The sequence below is a fragment of the Amphibalanus amphitrite genome, unplaced genomic scaffold, assembly GCF_019059575.1.
Source record: "Amphibalanus amphitrite isolate SeventyFive unplaced genomic scaffold, NRLGWU_Aamphi_draft 000450F_arrow, whole genome shotgun sequence".
Lineage (NCBI taxonomy): Eukaryota > Metazoa > Arthropoda > Thecostraca > Balanomorpha > Balanidae > Amphibalanus > Amphibalanus amphitrite.
Window position 1 is genome coordinate 330,080 of NW_024881944.1, and position 18,833 is coordinate 348,912.

At 47.2% G+C, this 18,833-nt stretch overlaps 1 protein-coding gene across 6 annotated transcripts in view; it reads right to left on the reverse strand.

Moving 5' to 3' along the window:
• The window catches only part of LOC122391704 (protein numb-like), a 76,482-nt gene that overhangs the window by 39,620 nt on the left and 18,029 nt on the right, over nt 1-18,833 (reverse strand). For 4 of the 6 annotated variants that reach the window (XM_043385892.1, XM_043385893.1, XM_043385894.1 and 1 more), the window contains one exon: nt 12,314-12,412. In XM_043385892.1, coding sequence (XP_043241827.1) covers nt 12,314-12,412 — 99 coding nt within the window. Of the gene's footprint in view, nt 1-4,692; nt 4,972-5,664; nt 5,830-12,313; nt 12,413-18,833 lie in introns of those variants that run through there. The other 2 variants (XM_043385896.1, XM_043385895.1) reach the window with 2 other exon arrangements.

Genomic DNA, 18,833 nt, shown 5'->3' on the forward strand with positions numbered 1-18,833 from the left:
TCAAGGTCGCCGCGTCGACGCCGACAGCCGACGAAGGCAGTGCGGCGTCGACCAGGTGTTGTCTGGAGGTGATGGCAGGGGAGGCGATGGAGGGATAGATTGGGAGAGGACAGACATGAAACAGACATCGCTGCTGACAGGCTGGATGGAGCGGGGAGAGGAGGAAAAGAAGACCCGGAGGATATTTGTTCGCAGGACTCTAATGGATACCACTGCGCCAGACCAAACAGTTTATACACAAACGAGTATGATCCATGAGTCATGAGTCAGAATTGGTTCACATACGTGTATATGACATTGAACGTGAAGCATGGGTAACCGTTAGGAGCAGCTGCTCTGCTGGGAATGTAGGCCGAGACGACCGCCGCATTCTGATTCCTAAACTCAGCTGCCCGGAGGTTACACCACTGCAAAACTACGATCTGCATCGTATGCATCATGCCCACATGCTCACTCGTAACCGTGCAATACCACACCATGCACCCTACATCATACACCGTGCACTATGCTCACTGTGCAATGTGCATGCTGTTCACCAAGCGACACGCGAGTGGTGCATTAACAGGGCTGACGCTGATACCCATATCTCCACCAACGGCACTTCCTCTGACAACACCAGCTACTTACAACGCAGCACCTGGGGAGTCGCGGAGGGTTCATCGCTCTTCCTAATTAACAACGTGGCCCATACCCCACTCTAAGCGCGTCTCTCCTCTTCCCTGTCCGTCGCCGCCTCCTTCCTCCCCCAGCGGCGGAACAGGCTGGGGAGTGACAGTGGCGCCTGTTGCTGCTGTTCCGCCCTCCTCTTCCCCCTCCCTCCTCCGTCGTCCGTCTCAATCCTCCGTCGTCGCCGTCGGCAGCGGTGTTTACCTTCTCTACCCCCCAGTGATTGACGAGGGAGGGGTCGGGGAGGCAGTGGCGGCGGCAGACGGACCATAGTGGCCGAGATGGCACTGCTGCCTGCCACCAACAGTCTGCGGTCAGGCACAGATAGCGAACACAAGGTCACAGACTGAGTCCGACGTCCAGTGAACGTGGTGGCATAGGTACACATTTTTGCACTCTATCGAACTCCTTCAATCATTCCATTGAAGTGTTGTCCACTTCCGCAGAGAAATTGGTCGTCCAACGACGACGAAGCTGCTCGAACCACCGTCAAATAAACCCCGAGAGTCTGAAGTGCCTGGTCTGATGCCTTCATTTGTCAGTGACATACTGCCGACGAGTTGCCGACCTCTGACGTAAGACAAACTTATCAGTGTGGGTCGCATATGACGCATAGCGCCGATGTTGTGTTGGCAACATAGCGGAAACCGAATCGTTCCACTAAACCACAGCCGGCGTTGATGATTGAAAGTCCAGCTCTCGATAAAACCACATTCTGAGGTCGGGACGTGCGTGGTGCTGGTTTTCCCACCAGCATTTATAATAATTGACTCATGGAAATTTATCGTCCAGTATTTATCGTCCACAGACCATTCAGTAAGCTGAATACATTCACAACTGTCCACGAAGTTCTCGAGGATGTTGAATGTCTTCACAAGTACACTTCCAATAACGAGCATCATCTTGTTTGTCTTGCAATCACATCGAAGGCTTTTCGTGTTCCCGACGATCTGTCTTCACCAGTTCCAGTCGCGACCACCAGGCTATGAGTCCTAGGAGTCCGGCTACGGCCGCCGTTTCACCAGCCAAGGTCACCGGTCCTTGTCTCCGTTTTTTGAACTGCCGTCCAGCCGGCCACCGGCTCGGCGTGTAGCTACAGCGGCGACAGTGACCTTGTGGCGCCGTAGACACCGCCGACTTCGCGGCTGGACGCCGAGGTCTTCGCTGCCATGCCCAGACGCCGTCGACTGATCTCCAACACATGGTGTTGCTGCTGTCTTTTCGCCTTAATCGCTGTTGCGATTGCTGTCATCTCTATGCCATCGCTGTCATCTGCTCTTTCGGCACTTAAGTCTTCAGCGGCTTCCGGTTGAAATTGATATCCGGTAAAAACGCCTCCCCCCCCATGTAAAACGTCGACCCAGATGTGCCACAAGCTGAGTACGTTTACGGGTACTACCAGTCACTACAAGCGTATGAGACATACACTGGTCCCATGGCAAGCACCCAGCTTGTCCATCAGTTCAGAATCACTTCAGTTTTCCGCCGGAAGCAGGTGTGAGCTCCTCTGAAGTGTAGCGAGCCGACAAACGCTGGCCATCGAACGTCCCCGGTTACAGAGAGTGACTGCGACTCCAAGGTCGACGGACGGACACGTCGTACAGCATGACGACTGACTCCGGAGAGCTGTTTTCTAGTGGTCTGAGTGAGAAGAAACTGGAGAGGTAGAGGAGGGTAAAAGGAAGACAGTAATCGAAATCCTTGCTGTGCAAAAAGTATACACTAGAAGCGCGTAAATGGACAGAGCAGAGATCCATAAGAAGGATAAAACCTGAAGGCTTAGTAGCGAAACAAAAGACTGAGAACAACAATAGGCGACTCGTAGGTAATTGGGTCTGTTGCCTAGCAGGATTAATCAACTAAGAATGCAAGGACACCGTGCAATACATTACAGGACGGGCGATGAGTCATCAAGCGTGCCACTCCTGGTGTCCTTCTGTTCGGTCTGCAGCGCGATAAATATCACATGGACAGCCAGCAAACATGCACCCAGCGCGGCACTTTGGCAGTCAGTCTACACCGACAGACACACGCCACCCCGGAACGGAACGGGCCCAGACAACAAACAACAGGGCAAACAGACAAGCAAACAAGGCGCAGCGTGCCAGTTGTCACACTCACAGGAGATCCGAACTCCGAGGTCTGCTCTCTGGAACTGTGTTGGTGTTCTTTGTGCATACGCAATCATGCGTTCATGCAGGTACCCGTTTTGTGTGCGTGTAATAAATCCATCCAAGTGATGCCTTTATAGCATGGCAGGTAAGGGACAAACCTTAAGCTTAGCAGATATCAACGACGACCGTAATGAACAGCCACCAAGTGACATTAGATTATTCTGCTCACACAATCACACATATCTAGCTGTTCCGAGGCTTTCACACTAGCCTAAATCAAGTTCAAAATAACGCAGAGCTAGCGAGAACAGAATTCGCCGACGCTCAGAACTCCCGGCCATCAGAATTGTATACAAATTATGAGCGAAGCGCCTGGTTCCACAGAAAATGTCCGCTGGTTTGATTTATCTGTTCCTCCGTGGCTGACGTGACAATGGGTTACGGACGTAGCCCGACGGCCGAACAGAACGTGACTCATCACATCATCACGACAGACAGCGATGTCACCGCCCGCGACCTTCATGACCCGCCATGACCTCATGCGACCTCTCGTGGCCTCGTGACAACCTCAGCGAACCATGGCTCGCGCAGTGATCACACGTGATTTGAAGTCACGGCTGACCCTCGGACCGTCTGCAAATCTTCCAAGGTCGTCATGCCAGGACGGAGTAGGGCCAGGGTGGCGTCTCTTCGCTCGTGAGCACGGAACAATGGCGGCGGCGGGGTCGGCAGTGATGGCGATGACAGCACCATCTAGCGAGAGCTACTATAAACTATGTCCGGTGCTGGACTGGTAGGATACCTAGAGGCCAGGCCGACTATCGCTTTAGCCTGACTGGCAACGCCAAGAAGCAGGCAGGAAACATGAAAAAACTGCAGCCACTGGAAGCTTTAAAATTAAAGATATCTTAGGCATAACTGACGTTAACCTTTCAGTAGATTCTACCTAACCACTTGAATTTTGGCACGAAATATTTTATATAAGCCTTCCCTCTTTGAGCTCCCCAGTTCCGCCCATGTCATCGTTTGACTCACAAAGAGGACACCTACCAATTTTCAGAAGGATCCACTGCCCAGGCTCGTCTCGGCACAGCGTCGTCCAGTACGGTGCAGCAATAGCGGCCTCACACCGCGAGCCTGGCATTCGGGATCCGGTTTTACAGCAAACCCAGCTTAGCCGAGCCTTCATCCGTGAACGATCAGCGAGCATGCAAGGAATTCAAATGCGCCGCAGCTCAGCGCCTCAATCCGCCAGGAAATCCTTCAGCGTCGCGTCTCTAAGCTCTCGCCAGCCTGCCTAGACTGTGTGTGCCACCCTGAGGTTACCATGGGTCACCACAGGTCAAGTCATGGTGGTCCTCTCCAAATGGCTGTTCATGACATCGTGATGCGATCGGAGGGCGCTCAATGAAACACCACGAGGTCTTCGACAACCCGTAAGATGACCGCAAAAACAGGTCACCAGAGTTGATTAAATCAATGAACGGACCAGACCAAACCGGACAGCACCGGACCAGCCGGACGACGTGCGAACTGACCAGACCACCTCACACCAGTGCGTGGCGACTGGCGAGCCAGCCTCGGCAGCCCACCCCCGACACTCTCCTCGCTTCCCCGACCCTCCTAGGCCGGTGACCGGCCAAGTTTCCACCGTTAGCGGTCACTGAACGGCGGATCCCGGCGGACCGGCCGCCGGCAGGGCAGGGAAAGTTCAGCTGGCCACCCGGGTGTGTACAGAAGGTGAAAGTTCACACGAGAGGAGAACCGGCGGCGAGGTGGAGTAGTTAGTCTAACGTTGGCCGCGTGCCAATATCAGTAGTGAAATGTGCAGCGGTGAAAATCCACCGGATATGACACTGGATGTGCCGGTTGGTCAGTTCATCAGGTAGAGAGGTAAACTTTGAGTCCTCACCTTCTTACGGAACGAGGACCACATTCTCTTCATAGCTGCAGGCGTTGATCTTCCACGCTCTCGTAGTGTTAGAAGCTCAGCTTTTCCCAACGTTGTGCCTCAGTTCCGTATATCCACGTTGCTCCTGCACACGCACGGTTTCGATGTACACGCGATATTTTACACTCTAGCGCTTCACAGAGGCACGGTCTGCGGTCAGCACTGCCACGCGCTACGGGCGACGTGTCAGGAATGAGGAATGTGCGCTATCAACGCCCGCAGAGGCGGCGATACCTGTCGAGGTCGACCACCGGCGCGATAGAGGCGCCTCTCAACGCACCGGCCCCGATGAGAGGCCGGTCAAAGGTGAACAGCCCAATGGCCCTCCAGGGACGGACGCGAGTGCAAAGATAAATGGAACAGCCGACGAGATATGTCGATTGAGAATACCAGTAGTCGACGAGAAATGGTGCGCGTTAAGTGCCGCCCCACACTGGAACTCGCATGCGGGTTGCGAGTTTGCGGGTTTTGAGTTTACGGGCATAATACTCATTCATAGAGTGATTAGACCGTTCCCTTATGGCGACTTCATGAATGCAGTGAAGCCGGTACACCTTCAGAAAATTACATATAGTCGCAATACCAGAGCAACGAACCAAAATTCGACTCCAAGGAAAAACCCGCAAACCTCGCAGAACTCGCAGACCTCGCAGCGAGAAAAATCGAAAGTTGACTCAAAATCAACTTTTGGAATGCTATGCAAGGCGGCTCGCAAGCTAAACACATGCAGACTCGCTTGTTAGATGGTAGTGTCGGTCACTCAGCTTAGATTGTTTTATTTAATTTTGAAGAAACCCGAAAACCCAAAAACTCGCAACTCGCATGCGAGGTCCAGTGTGGGGCGGCCTTAAATCTATCCCACGGGTAATGGTTTTATCTGACGCCTGCAGAAAGGAAACTGGCACTTACTGGGGAAGCTGAGCTGGCACTTACCCAAGGGAAATCGACTCCACGGCTACCAGGGCTACGGCCTGACACCGGTTCCAGCTGAAGCAACGAGCTCACTGCACTGCACCACAACCCACAACCGTATAGCGCACAGCACAGCACACATAGCACATAGCACAGCCCGACAGAAAACTGCCGACCACGCTCAGAGAACTGGAGCGTGGGCGAGAGAGACGGAAAATCGGAAAATCAGCCGACGTCTTATCCCAGATCGTGGAACATTTCCCAATACACCGCCGGTTGAACGGAAAACCTGCGGTGAACAATGGTCGAATCTCGGGAGGTTTCCGGCCTTCGCCCCCGTGTAACCAATTAATACACAAAGTTAGCGAGCAGCTACCATTGGTTTACGGATGACTGTTAGCAACTGCATTGATCAAATGTCACCAAACCTCTGATATTTTCAATGCGCATGTTATGTTATAACATAAAATTCACGTTCTGGGAACAAATCGCACTCCTCTGCATTAGAGTTGCAAAGTTTCCCTACCGCACTACTGGCATGCCGGTAAATTTTCACTACCGCAGGTTTTTTCGTGGTATCTGGCATGTCTTGCCGGTAGCATGCCAGTATTTTTGATTTTGCACAAAAATAGAAAATATCAGCATATGGTTTAAACTTTGGGCACTAAGAGGCTATCAAATTATAATAACAGCAATATTAGCCACTGCAAAATACATTTTGTGGTAGAAGTTACATTGCTAAGGGTAGGGATAACACATGGAGCTCAGCGATTCACAGGTTTCGTTATAATTAGGATTGTCAAGAATCTACTGTGGTCAATAAATGGAAGAACACTTATTCATGCTGCAAAAGCTCGATCAATCAGTAAATCTAATGGTATGTAATAGGTAAAATACAACAAAATAAATAAATGTTCATGACAACGTTCCCTAGAGGAAAAGGCAGAATCAAAACACCACAAAACACACTGTTTGGGAACTGGCCTTGAGTGCTGAGATGTGGTCTGAGATACTCTACAAAGAACTTGACACTGAAAATCCAGCTGAAAAGGCAGGTATTAGGTAGCCCTGAGCCTGACTTTAGTCCCAAAAATGAAATGAAAATCAAATAAACTGGCATTTTGTCTCATCTTTACAAGAAAACACAATATGCATACAAAATAAACAAAGTGGCGCAGAATAACAGGGGAACCAAGGATTGACTTTTTAGATCTTCTCTCCCCTGATGGAAGGATGTAAGATGATGACGTAATATTTATTCGTATGCCTTTTTGGTTTAATTCCTGAAAGGGAATGCATTTTCTTGTAGTGAACTAAACTCACAATGTTGATTACATCAGAATTCAATATCGTTTTGGATCATTTACATCAACAAATCATTTATGAGGCAGTTTGCTACAGTTCAGAAACTTTTTTTGCAGCAATTTAATCAGCTGGTTAAAAGTCTCTGTTATTATGGCGCATCTGTTTCGAAATCTTTGATAGTTTATAACCTTGTGTTTGGAGAGGAAGATTCTTCGAGAAAGCGGGTATTATATCGTTTTTATGCATATTATTTTGTGACTGTTCTCAGGACAAGTGAGTTTTTCACATTTTTCAAATGATTCGTATCTTATTCATGAGCCAGCAAGCCATGGCGAAAAGGAAAAAAAAGGTGTTGATCTCGCTTCCTCAGGCACATGGCCGAATCTGTAGGTACTTTTTATGTTGTGGCCATCTAGATGTCAAAATTTGATTTTGGTTGGTAGGTTCCTGCAACATTTTAGGAGAATGTGGAATAGTAGAACACCTCTGAAATGTTAATGTGATTACTGCTATCTTGAACTGTCCAGTCTTCAGAAACAATTCAGTAATTTAAGTTATTTTTGTCATTGCTTTTTTATGCTTTTTTTCTTACTGCTTTTTTGTAGGCAATGCCTCTTTGATTACACGTGATATTTTAACAGTTATAGACTGGAACTGAGTTTCAAAATTGTGGGTATTTGTGGGGCCAACTGAGCCAAAATCATCCTGTTCGTAGTTAGGTTGGACATTGGGTGGCTGCTGGGTGGGAACTGGGATGGGATGGGTACTGAAATTGCCAAAGTGTGGCATCTCTTGTAGGGGTAAGCTGGAATCAACATTGCAGTTTTTTTTAGTATGCCGGTAATTTGGTGGTGTTTTTGCTTGGGTCGTGGTAGCATGCCGGTATCCCAGAAAATTTTTGTGGGGCGGGGCGGTGCCGGTAGCAGCCTTTGGGGGAAATTTTGCAACTCTACTCTGCATCTTCTTTGGAGGATTAACTTTCGTAGTTTCGGCTGCTCCTGATAGGGTCTCGCTTTCAACATAAAACTAAGCTTGTATCAAGCCTGCGCTACGGACAATTTAAAGGAGACGATCCTTAAAAATGGTCGCTTAATTTCATTTGCGTCATAAAAAGAACTTCCATAATTCGGGCAGTGCTGAAGAAGGTTCGCTTCAAAGCTCGCCCCCTTGCTGTCGAACCCGTCCGGAGCTGCCTATCGCTGTTCAGAGAGTAGAGTCTAATTCAACCTATACCCTGAGGCCTGAGTAGAGTTACATATTTTTCCGGTTTTATCGTCTCTTCAGTCCAGCCTACCCCAATACAGCTGGACATTCCGTAACGAGCGATAGCATGATCTAACTAATATCATACTTAGTCACAGTCGACCGCAACTAAATCGACGTTCAGAGCTGAAACAGGCTGACTATGAATCACGCACTGGTAAGAGGTAACCAACTCGACAGCTACACTGAAACATAATCGCCATGTTGACTCATAGCGGGATGTTTTGCACAAAGTGCCGGCCTGCTGCGCGCCCAGCGCAAGAATTTGATATTTTTCAGCAGTTCAGCACGGCACACGGATTACACTATACATAAAACTACAGTCTTAAGTCTTAAGTCTTAACAGCATAATACTATATTTTTATTCAGAGCTGTGTCCGAGCCTTTGAAGCACTTCACACGAGGATGGCATTGCAGCCTAAATGTGATGAAGCTGTTGGTGCACCGTGTCTAATTTCTTGTCCAAATGTGATGAAGTTGTTTCTGCAGCGTGTCTACCAGCTCGCCATGATGACCCTCATTAACGAGCCGTGTTAAAAGCAGGTGGACGACATGCGACTATCATCACGGTACACGATACTGCTCTGTGAGGCGGAGTGGCCTGCTGAAGTGGGGACGTACTCGGGGTCGCCAATGGACCCTAAAGTGACCTCGGGGTCAGAGGATACTCAGCTAGGAGACGGCTGAAAAGTCTGCACATGGTTCTAATCGGTATTAGTAATAGGTAAACACGCGTGCTTCAGATAATGCCCACTCCACAAATGGAATGATAGCTTTCTGGTCAAAGGTCCACAGTTTCATTTACGGGACTGAGCAAAACTCAACTTAAGGTCTCGCCTGAGTCATCGCAAGCTTAAACATTGCTTGCACTAGACAACAGACAGTACCTACCAATTACGTTGTTCCGCTGCATTTCAGCTAAACTGCATTTGAACAGGGTTCTGGATGTCATGACCAGGGTTGTATACCAATCAAGTCGATTGAATTGATTGATTTGATTCAACGCGTATTTTGAGTTGATTGGATTGAGTCGATTGACTTTTCGAGATGACTAGTTGACTGACTCGTTTGACTTTAGCGACTGGTTGACTGATTTGATTCCCGAAAATTAGAGTGAGTCGTATGATTGAGTCGATTGAATGGAAAGTTGAAATAAGTTTTAGTTGACGAAAAAATAATGACACCAATTGATGACATCAAAGATCACAAAACTACACTGAAAACTGCTTGTCATCATAACTGCAATATGGGGTAGATGGCCAAATAAAGAACAGGGCCTAAACATGAACAGCCAACTTTGACTTTCAACTGCAATAACTGCTCCAATTCTGTGATAGAACCTGGCGATGCACCTACCTACCTTTCTGCACTCAGCAGGAAACTTTTTTTTTAATCCAGATGATAAAGTGCAAGTCCCTATATACTAATAAAGTGTGATTAATTACTAATTCACATCTCCACATCTCCTCAGAAACAACCCACTGAACTCTATAAATAACCCCCACAAAAATAACTGAAACAAAAGCGCCGTTTTCGTTTCGCTAATTACGTTTACATTAATAGCTAATTTGCTGCATTGTTTAATTTGCAGCAGAACGTTTGTTGATCCTTTTTTCCTGAGAGCCTAGGCATAACATATTTAATATATTTCATTTTCCTTAAAATATTTTACCGAATATTATTAAGTGGTTTTATTTCAAATGAAATAATAATTAAAACGAAATTGGTGTTGTACAACCGATTTATTTTATGACGATCTACCATACTACAGTAGGTACATGATAACCAATGACGTCATCTTACCAAAAAATCAAAAGACGTAGATAAGGATTTATAAAAGCTTAGCATACTTCTTGGCAAAACGTTTTCTTTGTTTTTCGCAGTCGCACCAACGGCATTTAATTTTCCTTGTTCTTCTACCTTTGTCCTTAACCCGCGCCCCACTGGGGGGGGGGCTATTTATAGCCCCCCCCCCTCCCGTTTTTCTGCAATAACTTCCAAACCGCTTGACGGATCGACGCCAAACTTTCAGTACCTTCGGCTGCATCAATTTGACACCTTGTGTCAAAATTTGAACTTCGTAGCTACCATAGGTCGGCCGGAAATGACGTCAGAGTGACGTCATGTTCGTCCGATTTCGACGCAAAACATTGAACCACGGCAATCGCTCCCAAGAGCTCAGTTTTTAAGCTAGATCCAATTTCTTTGCATGAAAGAACTCAGAATTGATCGCGCTATCAAACTGCCATCTCGGATTTTCAAAATTTTGAAAATTTCGAAAATTTTATATAATAATATTCAAAATTTATATTTTTATATTTTTTTCAAAAGGTTTTTGACTTTTCGAAAAAATCGGAATATATGTGACAGAACGCATGATTATGACTAACTCTAGCAAGTTTTAGCTAAATATCTTCAAAAATGGCCAAGTTATACGCATTATTGCAAAAAATTCACAATTATTAATTTTTCAAACCAATTTTTTAGTACGTATTTGGCATCGTACACCAATATAAATGGCACCATCGTGTTCCTGAGCTCAAACTGCATCCAATAGACACCTTTTTTGTTGAAAAATTTCAACTTCAAAATTTGACCTTTTTTGACCTGAAAGTGACCTGACCTAAGCTAAATTCGACTCAAAATGACCTCGAATGACATAGACGACATCAAATTCGAAATCTATGGCCTAAATGGACCATAAAACATGTGTCACGTGACCGACGCATGATATAATATTTTCGTGACCTGTGATGACCTGACCCTGACCTGAAAATCAAAGTACAAGTTTGGTACCCTCAAGGTATCTAGAGCATCTGTTCACGAGTGTGGAAACCAAAAATGAGCCTGATCTGACTTGTAAGACGGCGGCCAGAGCCCAAAATGTGAACAAGCCAAAGTGCTAATAATTTTTACTTTGACCTGACCTGTGACGTCATCGGTGACCTCGAGGTCAATGAAATTAGGTTTCGCTCGACAGTTTTTCCGGGGCTATCAGACGCCGTTTGAATTTTGACGATCGGCCCAGTAGTTTCGGAGTTAGGAGGGGGGGCTATGAATAGCCCCCCCCCCCCCCCCAGTAGGGCGTGTTATACACAGACCCCAGTGGGGCGCGGGTTAACTTATCCTGTGGTTCCAGAGTCCCTGTCCTTTCCATTTCCTTTTAATATTTTTAATGCTCATCCCTATCCCCCAGTCCTAACAGTTTCAAATTGTATTGAAATAAAATGTTTTGAATTCTTCACATATAACTAACCTATCTACCTTCGTTGGTACTGTTGGTAGCCAGTGACACATCTAGGCAGGTAAGTAGGTACCTACCTGCTTTCCTGCTGTCTTCATAAAGCATACCTAATGAAGTTGTCAAATTTGTAGCACATTTTCAACGCTTTCATATCAATATGGTGTCAGTGTGGCATGTAACCTAGCTAGTTTCATTATGTTCAGGGTTCAATTCAGAAGAGCTCCGCATAACTCACATAAGAGACAGACTGGGGCTTTACATGGGGTAGATGGCCTGATGACTTAGCTGGAATATGGTCAAAATTAAATTGACAACTTTTAGGTGAAAGGTGGTGATTTGGGTTAAGGGGCGTTTGTTGAAGTCAACTACTGGGTTATTTTGCACCCATTAAATGAAACTTCTGCTCCAATTCTACCCATTGAACCTCAATATCATGATCCACCTGTCCATCACTAGGTATCCTTCCTTATTACATAGAAACTTTGAATGGCATGGCAATTTATAATTTTAAATGACAATATTTTTGTTTCTTCTGTAGGTAGGTAGGTAGGTAGGTACACCAGACTGCTATGGACACTTTTCCAAGTTGGTGGGGCAAAAAACCTAATGTATATCTTGGTTTGAGTCGTTTGATTGAGTTGATTGATTCCTTTCATTGTCGCGTTTGAGTCGATTGAATCAATTCCCAAAAGCTGCTTTGACTTGATTGATTTGATTGGTTTCCCAAATTTGTCGTGATTGAATTGATTGCTATTGATTGAGTCGTATACAACCCTGGACTCATGACCATCAAATTCAATCGAAACCACCGATACCAAAGCTCTAGAGTGGATGTGTGCGGCAGACTGGCCGACCTACCTTGCGTTTTTTGCGCGATTTTCTGATGGAGAGCCGTCGTGTGAAGGATCCAGGCGGTACCTCCGGCTGGATAACGTGGTGGGTCGGGTACGTCTGGTCCTGTGAACGCAAAGTGAAATAGTCAACGCTGAGAGTAAGGTACATTTTGTGGAAGCAAGGCAAATAAGTTGGCACTGAGAAATGAGAATACGCTTGATCCTAACGACGCAAAGAAAAACAAGTCAGGCGCACGCACTGGTTTATGTTCAATGCCGTAGACGCAGAGAAAAACACGTCAGGCACAGCATCGTGCAACTTTCATCAAGCGGGCGAAATGTAAAGCAGTTCACAACACTGACGCACACAACACATACATAATACATTGGGCTGAGTTGAACAGTAAGGCAGATAATGGAAACTGCATTACATATGCTCCCAAATGTCAAATTATGACAGAGAAATTCTGACCGGTTAGTCAGTTTCGTAAAATCTTGCATCATAGTTTAGGACCAAATGTTATAACTCTTTAAAATGTGCCATCTTTTATTTATTTATAAGAAATATGTAGCTCAGGAGGTTCTCAGGCAATAGGCATTCGTATGGCAGGATGCAGAATCGATTGAACCAGAATGAATTTCTGGACACCTCGACTGTCCAAGCCCGGCCTAGTGTGTGCAAATCCCGCCCGGGACGTGGAATTGGCCGCACCCGTCGCTCTGAATTCGCCGCAGCCATTCACCAGCTGGAATCGATTGGCCTGCTCTCCAGGCCCAGAGAAGGTCAGGGTTGGGCATGCAGTCCGCTGTTCAGACCAATATATTCCCAGCTGGTCCAATGCGCCGGGTAAGCTGAATCAGTGGATCATATAGACATACGGATTCTGAGCAGTAATCGCCACGCACTTTTAGAATGTGGATCGCTCATGATTGTTCAATACAATACAATACACGTTGGATCATTCCGAAACAGGGGGAGGGTGCATACCGCGATAGAGAGACTCGCGGAACAAACAGAGGTCATCTCTTTGACCTCGGTCAAATGAGTCATTTTTTGTGAGATGACATTTCGGCTGATTGTTGGGCGATTTAAATATGCTCAACTCAGACTGATGTAAATTACCATGATGTGGAGGCTATTCTTACCTTCTTTAAGTTTTTATGCCTCGTTATTATTGCTTTTTTCACGGAACACCATAAAACATGATAGACAGCCCTGATTCAGAAGAACGCGATTACATATGCACCTTTTTCAAGACCAAAAAGGACGAAAGGTGCCGTGTAAGGCTGAGCCGTTTAGATGAATGGTTAGCCGTTCGAAAAAGATGTCATCTTAAAACATCTTTAGTTGGAAGAAAACTACGATAAAAAACGTACCTTCACAGAAAAAAAACGCCGACTTTTCTCTAAAGGCGGTTGTCACTCAGACGTGACAGCATAAGCGACCCGTTCCCAAGAAATCCCATAAGCCAGAAGTAACTAAAGGCAGGCTGTGAAAGCCAGAACAGTGTGTTGTAACGGCCTCAACTATTGTGTGCGGTCCCAGAGACCTGAGTCAGCAACGATCGCACGTCAACTCGTTCAGTGGTGGACCGAAGGACAAATGAATTGTTGCACCGGTATGACACCGTTATGTGGGGGATTGTCACCGGTATAGGAAAATAAACGGCACGTGGCGTATATTGTCGCGTAGATCGTGGAGGCCAGGACGGCAGGACGGACCAGCAAAGACGTAAAAGCACGTATTGTGAAGTGACAATTATCATCTGTCCTTCTTACCGCGTATGATCGTATCTTATTTATTTGTCGGAAATCAATCTCTCTTTTAACACAGCTTTTTTACGTCACATCCTGACGTGCAACGATAGTTAACTACGCATTACGAGATCCACAATCCACACCTACGCGTGGATTCGGATCCATTGACGACTTTCCTGTGGAGCCGCATATTCGGATCCAATAACGACTTGTTAAAGAATGTTGCGTAACTGGCGAAGGTAAGTTTTCATTCATTCAGCATCAGATAAGTCATTCATTCCTTCATTCAGATTACGTAACAGACAGAAAAGCTTATCGCGATATTACAATACCGACAAGTTGTTCGATAGCACTCAATCGCACTTCTCAAGGACCACCCAACAAGTCAAAACGTAGTAATCAAAGAAAAGCAATCACTGAAAAAAGGTCTCCTGGATCAATCAAAGACGACGACCAAAACAAAAACGGCCCAAGCGTTTCCACACTGCTCACACTGCACAGCAATAAACACTTATTAAAAGTCGCAATCGAGCTAGGGCAAGCAGGGATTCCTACACAAATTTAGACAGGGAAGAACGAAAGTCCTCGGCACTATAAATGGGGTCGCCTCTGCAAGGAGAGGAGATAAATTTAGGCGGAATCGTCTATTGCAGAATCCTACACCACCGTTATCGCCGAGGGAGTCGGCTGTACCGGTGGCCCAGCCCGGCCCAGTTCGGCTGGTCTGGTCACGTGGTCAGACCAGCGGTGCCGCCGGTCAGGTCACCACACAGACACGTGGGTTCAGCAGACGAGTGGGCACCCCCGCAGCGCGTGACGGCGGCCACGGGCGGTGTTTCACGCGGCACACGCTGCACCGGCACGCAGCAGTAACTCACGCACACAGTGCACAGTGCACACGGCGACCGCCATCAATTTATTGGCCAGCATACCTGAGTGGAATACTGGACACACTACAAAGCTTAAATGCCTTAGGTAACAATCGATCTGCGCAATAAAATGATAGCTATCGCCTATCAAGAAGCCACATTTTCACAAGTTAATACTGGCAGTTTGTAAGGGACCACATAATGATATAGTTTAAAGTAAGCAAAACGTTAGTAAAAACTGCAAAAAAGGCATGAAAAGGCATGAAAAGGCAAAGGCATGAAAATCTACGCTTTATTTCCAATGTGCGATATTTCCAAAGAAATGCAAGTGGGAGCTGGAAAAGCAGAAAACTTGCTTTCCTTTTTGAAACACGTATTCGAAGATTGTTAGATTAAAAATTATTTGGTGTCGCACCGATTTTTTCTACGCTTCTGACCGTCGCCGTTCAACTTCTCTCAGAGAGTGCTGACGCCCGCGGTATTTGTCCGACACAGTTCACTGGTCATCGGCTCGTTAGCAGTGGTCCGCTTTTCACGCCAGAAGTGGCGCACGTCACAAAATGCTGCGCGAAGGAGCGCATACCGCAACGTCACGGCGCGTCACATGTGTCCCAATATCGCCAGAAACGTCACAGCGTTATTAATTAAATGTCAAAAATGTCGAGAACGGTCACGGTAGTCTGGAAACTTCAGACAGATGTCAGTTGATAATATGTCAGCAATGAGGAACATATCATCAGTTAAAATACATCTGCCAAGAAATGGACAGGGCCTGACGAAACAGAATTAGAAGCCACCTTCGAAAAGCGCTTTTTATTTCAGATCAGTGGTAGCGGGCGCTTCGGTCAGGGCTCATGGGCGGATTTTGGATTGGCGCAGCCCCACCAAACGTGATGCAGTTTATCGCCTGCACGCCTAAATAAACCATCTAATTCGGGACAGACTGATGCGCAGACCGCAGACTGCCGACAGAGCCTACCCAGGTGTAGATAGGCCACATTACGTCAATGTGACGTCACAAATCTGGCAGCTCCTGGCTGGTCGAGGCTCAGGCTCGTCTCGGAGCACTTCTGACAGGTAGGCCGCCCCTTCTGTTCCGCCTTCGGCCGCTGTTTCCACACCCATGACGTTGTCCTGACACCACCAATCAGCGATGAGGTGTGACGACATGACCCGTAGCATGGACGATTTTAACGTCACCTTGCGTCAGTTGGCAGACGGTCGCAGCGCGCTGCATCATTGGCAACTTCATTGCATACAATTGGCTCCATCCTGGGCCTGATTGCATTTGCAAGGACAGCTGCTGCGCACTCAGCACACAATACTGTTCAAGCGCTTAGTGTTCATGTCCAAATCTTGTTTTGGTCAGTGATAACGAGAAAGGGATGTAACTTATTCTTATTTACTTTGGGGAATAACAAAGACTAGGAAACAAAAAGGACCGAACGGCATATGTTCATTGCTTCATTAGCCCTTCAGTTTTTGCCAAGTGAATTCAGCTATAACAGCTCTTCAACAAAACTGGGATTGCGTAAGCCCGTTTATCTAAGTTTGAGAGCCTCTCATGCAAAAAGGAAAGCTAACTACGAACATGTCTCCTTAAAGACGCCTCCTGACTCCTTCCTGATTGAAACTAAATCTCGACAGCCATCGACAAATTTTCGTCGCGGCTGGACTGGAAACTTCCAATGACAGGACCATTGTCTGGCTGTCGGCCCTTCGAAGCGCAACTTTCGCCGTTAGCTGCTATACGGCTCCGCACACACGTCACCAGCCAAGAGAGCAGCCATAAACTCAGACTACCTCCCGTCGAGCCAAGAGAGAGCGGATCCTCGGCAGAGCCCGGTCGACGTCCGCCGCCTCAGGGCTCGCCCCAGGGACAGATACGCCGCCGATTTCTATCTTGCAGACGTGCCGAGCGCGCCGCGTTCGCGACAAATCGACCACCCGGGCGCAGCGTCGGACGAGTGCGTGACCTATCCGATGGAGCGTGACCGATCACACGTGCGTGACCCAGCGACGCCAGACGACGCGGCCGTCCACCGAACTGTCGAGTGCACTCTGGTCATGTGGGCATAATATCACAAATGGCTACACGTCAGTGAGTAGTGACTATACCAATAGTCAGCTCAGTCGCCATTTTGACGTAAAAACACGCATCAGACGGAGGTTTAGGCTTCGTAAACCGATTAATTGGCCCTGTCAAAGAGCATCTAGCCATTACAACAACAATACAACAATCGCGTTGTATCACAACAATCATACAACACGCGTATAGAAGTTGTTTATGATCCCATTCCCAACTGGCATGAAGCAAGAAAATATCAATTTTACTAGGGCCACTCAGCCATTAATTAGAGTCATGTTGCATCACTCCGCCTCTCAGAGAATTCAACTGGAACACACCCGGTCGTCTCTGCTGCAGCCAGCTCCAATATTCAGCACAGCTCCCCGGGCTTTACCCCAGCTCTCTCCAGACAGACAGCAGACGACGACGGCCAACAGACGGCACGGCCCGCTTTTTAACAGCTCCATGATAAACGGCAAATGTCTGGACACGAGCAGACGGGAAGCGCGCCGGACGAGGCCAGTCCGAGAAACAAGGCGTAAAAATGTCGTTCGGATATGGATGATGTTCCAGCTTTCTCAGCGGTTATGGCTGTAACATTTAGCATGACATGTCGGCGAGTGCTCTGGAAGGTCAGTGGTCAGCAAGACCTTCGTCGTCGTCATTCGCCCAACGGGAGAGGCTATGTCAGCAAGCAGCAGATTCAGACACTATCAGACAGTTAGTTTACGAGCGGAAAACACTTACAGATGAACTATAAACTTCCCAGTCGGTCGAAGGAAGACAGGTCTCCGAACCGGCATGAGGCATCATCTAGAGGGGTGGAGAATTAGGGGTTTTGAAATTCAAAGGTTACCATATAATAATGCTCCAGAGGTTGCTCCAATTACAGCTGAGACACAAACTGCTTTGCAAGTCGAGAGGAGAGTGATGCTGTTCGGAAAGCGTACCTACATGTGCTTTTCTACGCTGGAATTCGACACTACCATTCACCAAGTGCTGAAAAACACCCTCCGGGATTATGACAAATATCTACCTCTGGTCATCTGACTTGCAGTTATCTGATTCAGAAGTCAGCAGTCAACACCCAGTATATGCAGTAATGTGCACTATGCAGACCTCTGATGATCGTCTGACATCGAGGTCAAATAGACTGGCAGGGGACTGGCTGACTCAACGTCAGTTGTAGAAAACGCTCTGACTGGATAAAAATGCAGAATATCCTTCTGACTCAGCAGTCAAACAGACGAAGGGAGATCATGAGTCATCAGTCACCTGACTCATTCAGTTCGATTTTTATGAATATATCTGGTCAGCATTCTCCGTCTCCTATTGCAGAGCTCTGACACCACAACCAAGCACGTCACCTACACAATCACTCATATCAAAATTAAATGTCCTGTTTCATCAGCCACCGTTTCAAATGCACCCCATTTCCACTGCACCGCAGTACAGACCTGCCTAGCCCGGTGAGAACCGGTCAGCACTGTGACGTCATCAGGGGCAGAGCGTGACGTCACCAGGGGGCCGCGCCTATCGCCGATCGCTGCTCTGTGCCGTATATGCAGCCAGTTTCCGGCTGTGGCGGAGGCCATGGCGGATGGAATCGGTAATAAGCTATAGGATTCATCATCGGTTGTGATTGACTCAACACATCGGTATGACGTAAAGAGGTGATGAATAACAGAAAACGAGTTGAGGCTAGAACCTGCCACATGCTGCCACCGTTTTCACGGATACCCAACGCTGTTTTAGTTTCAGCTTCTTTTGTTTGTGCCGCGTAATCGAATAAAACCTAAACTATGATACTAGCATCTCAGACATGAAATGGTTTATATCAGCAAAGAAAC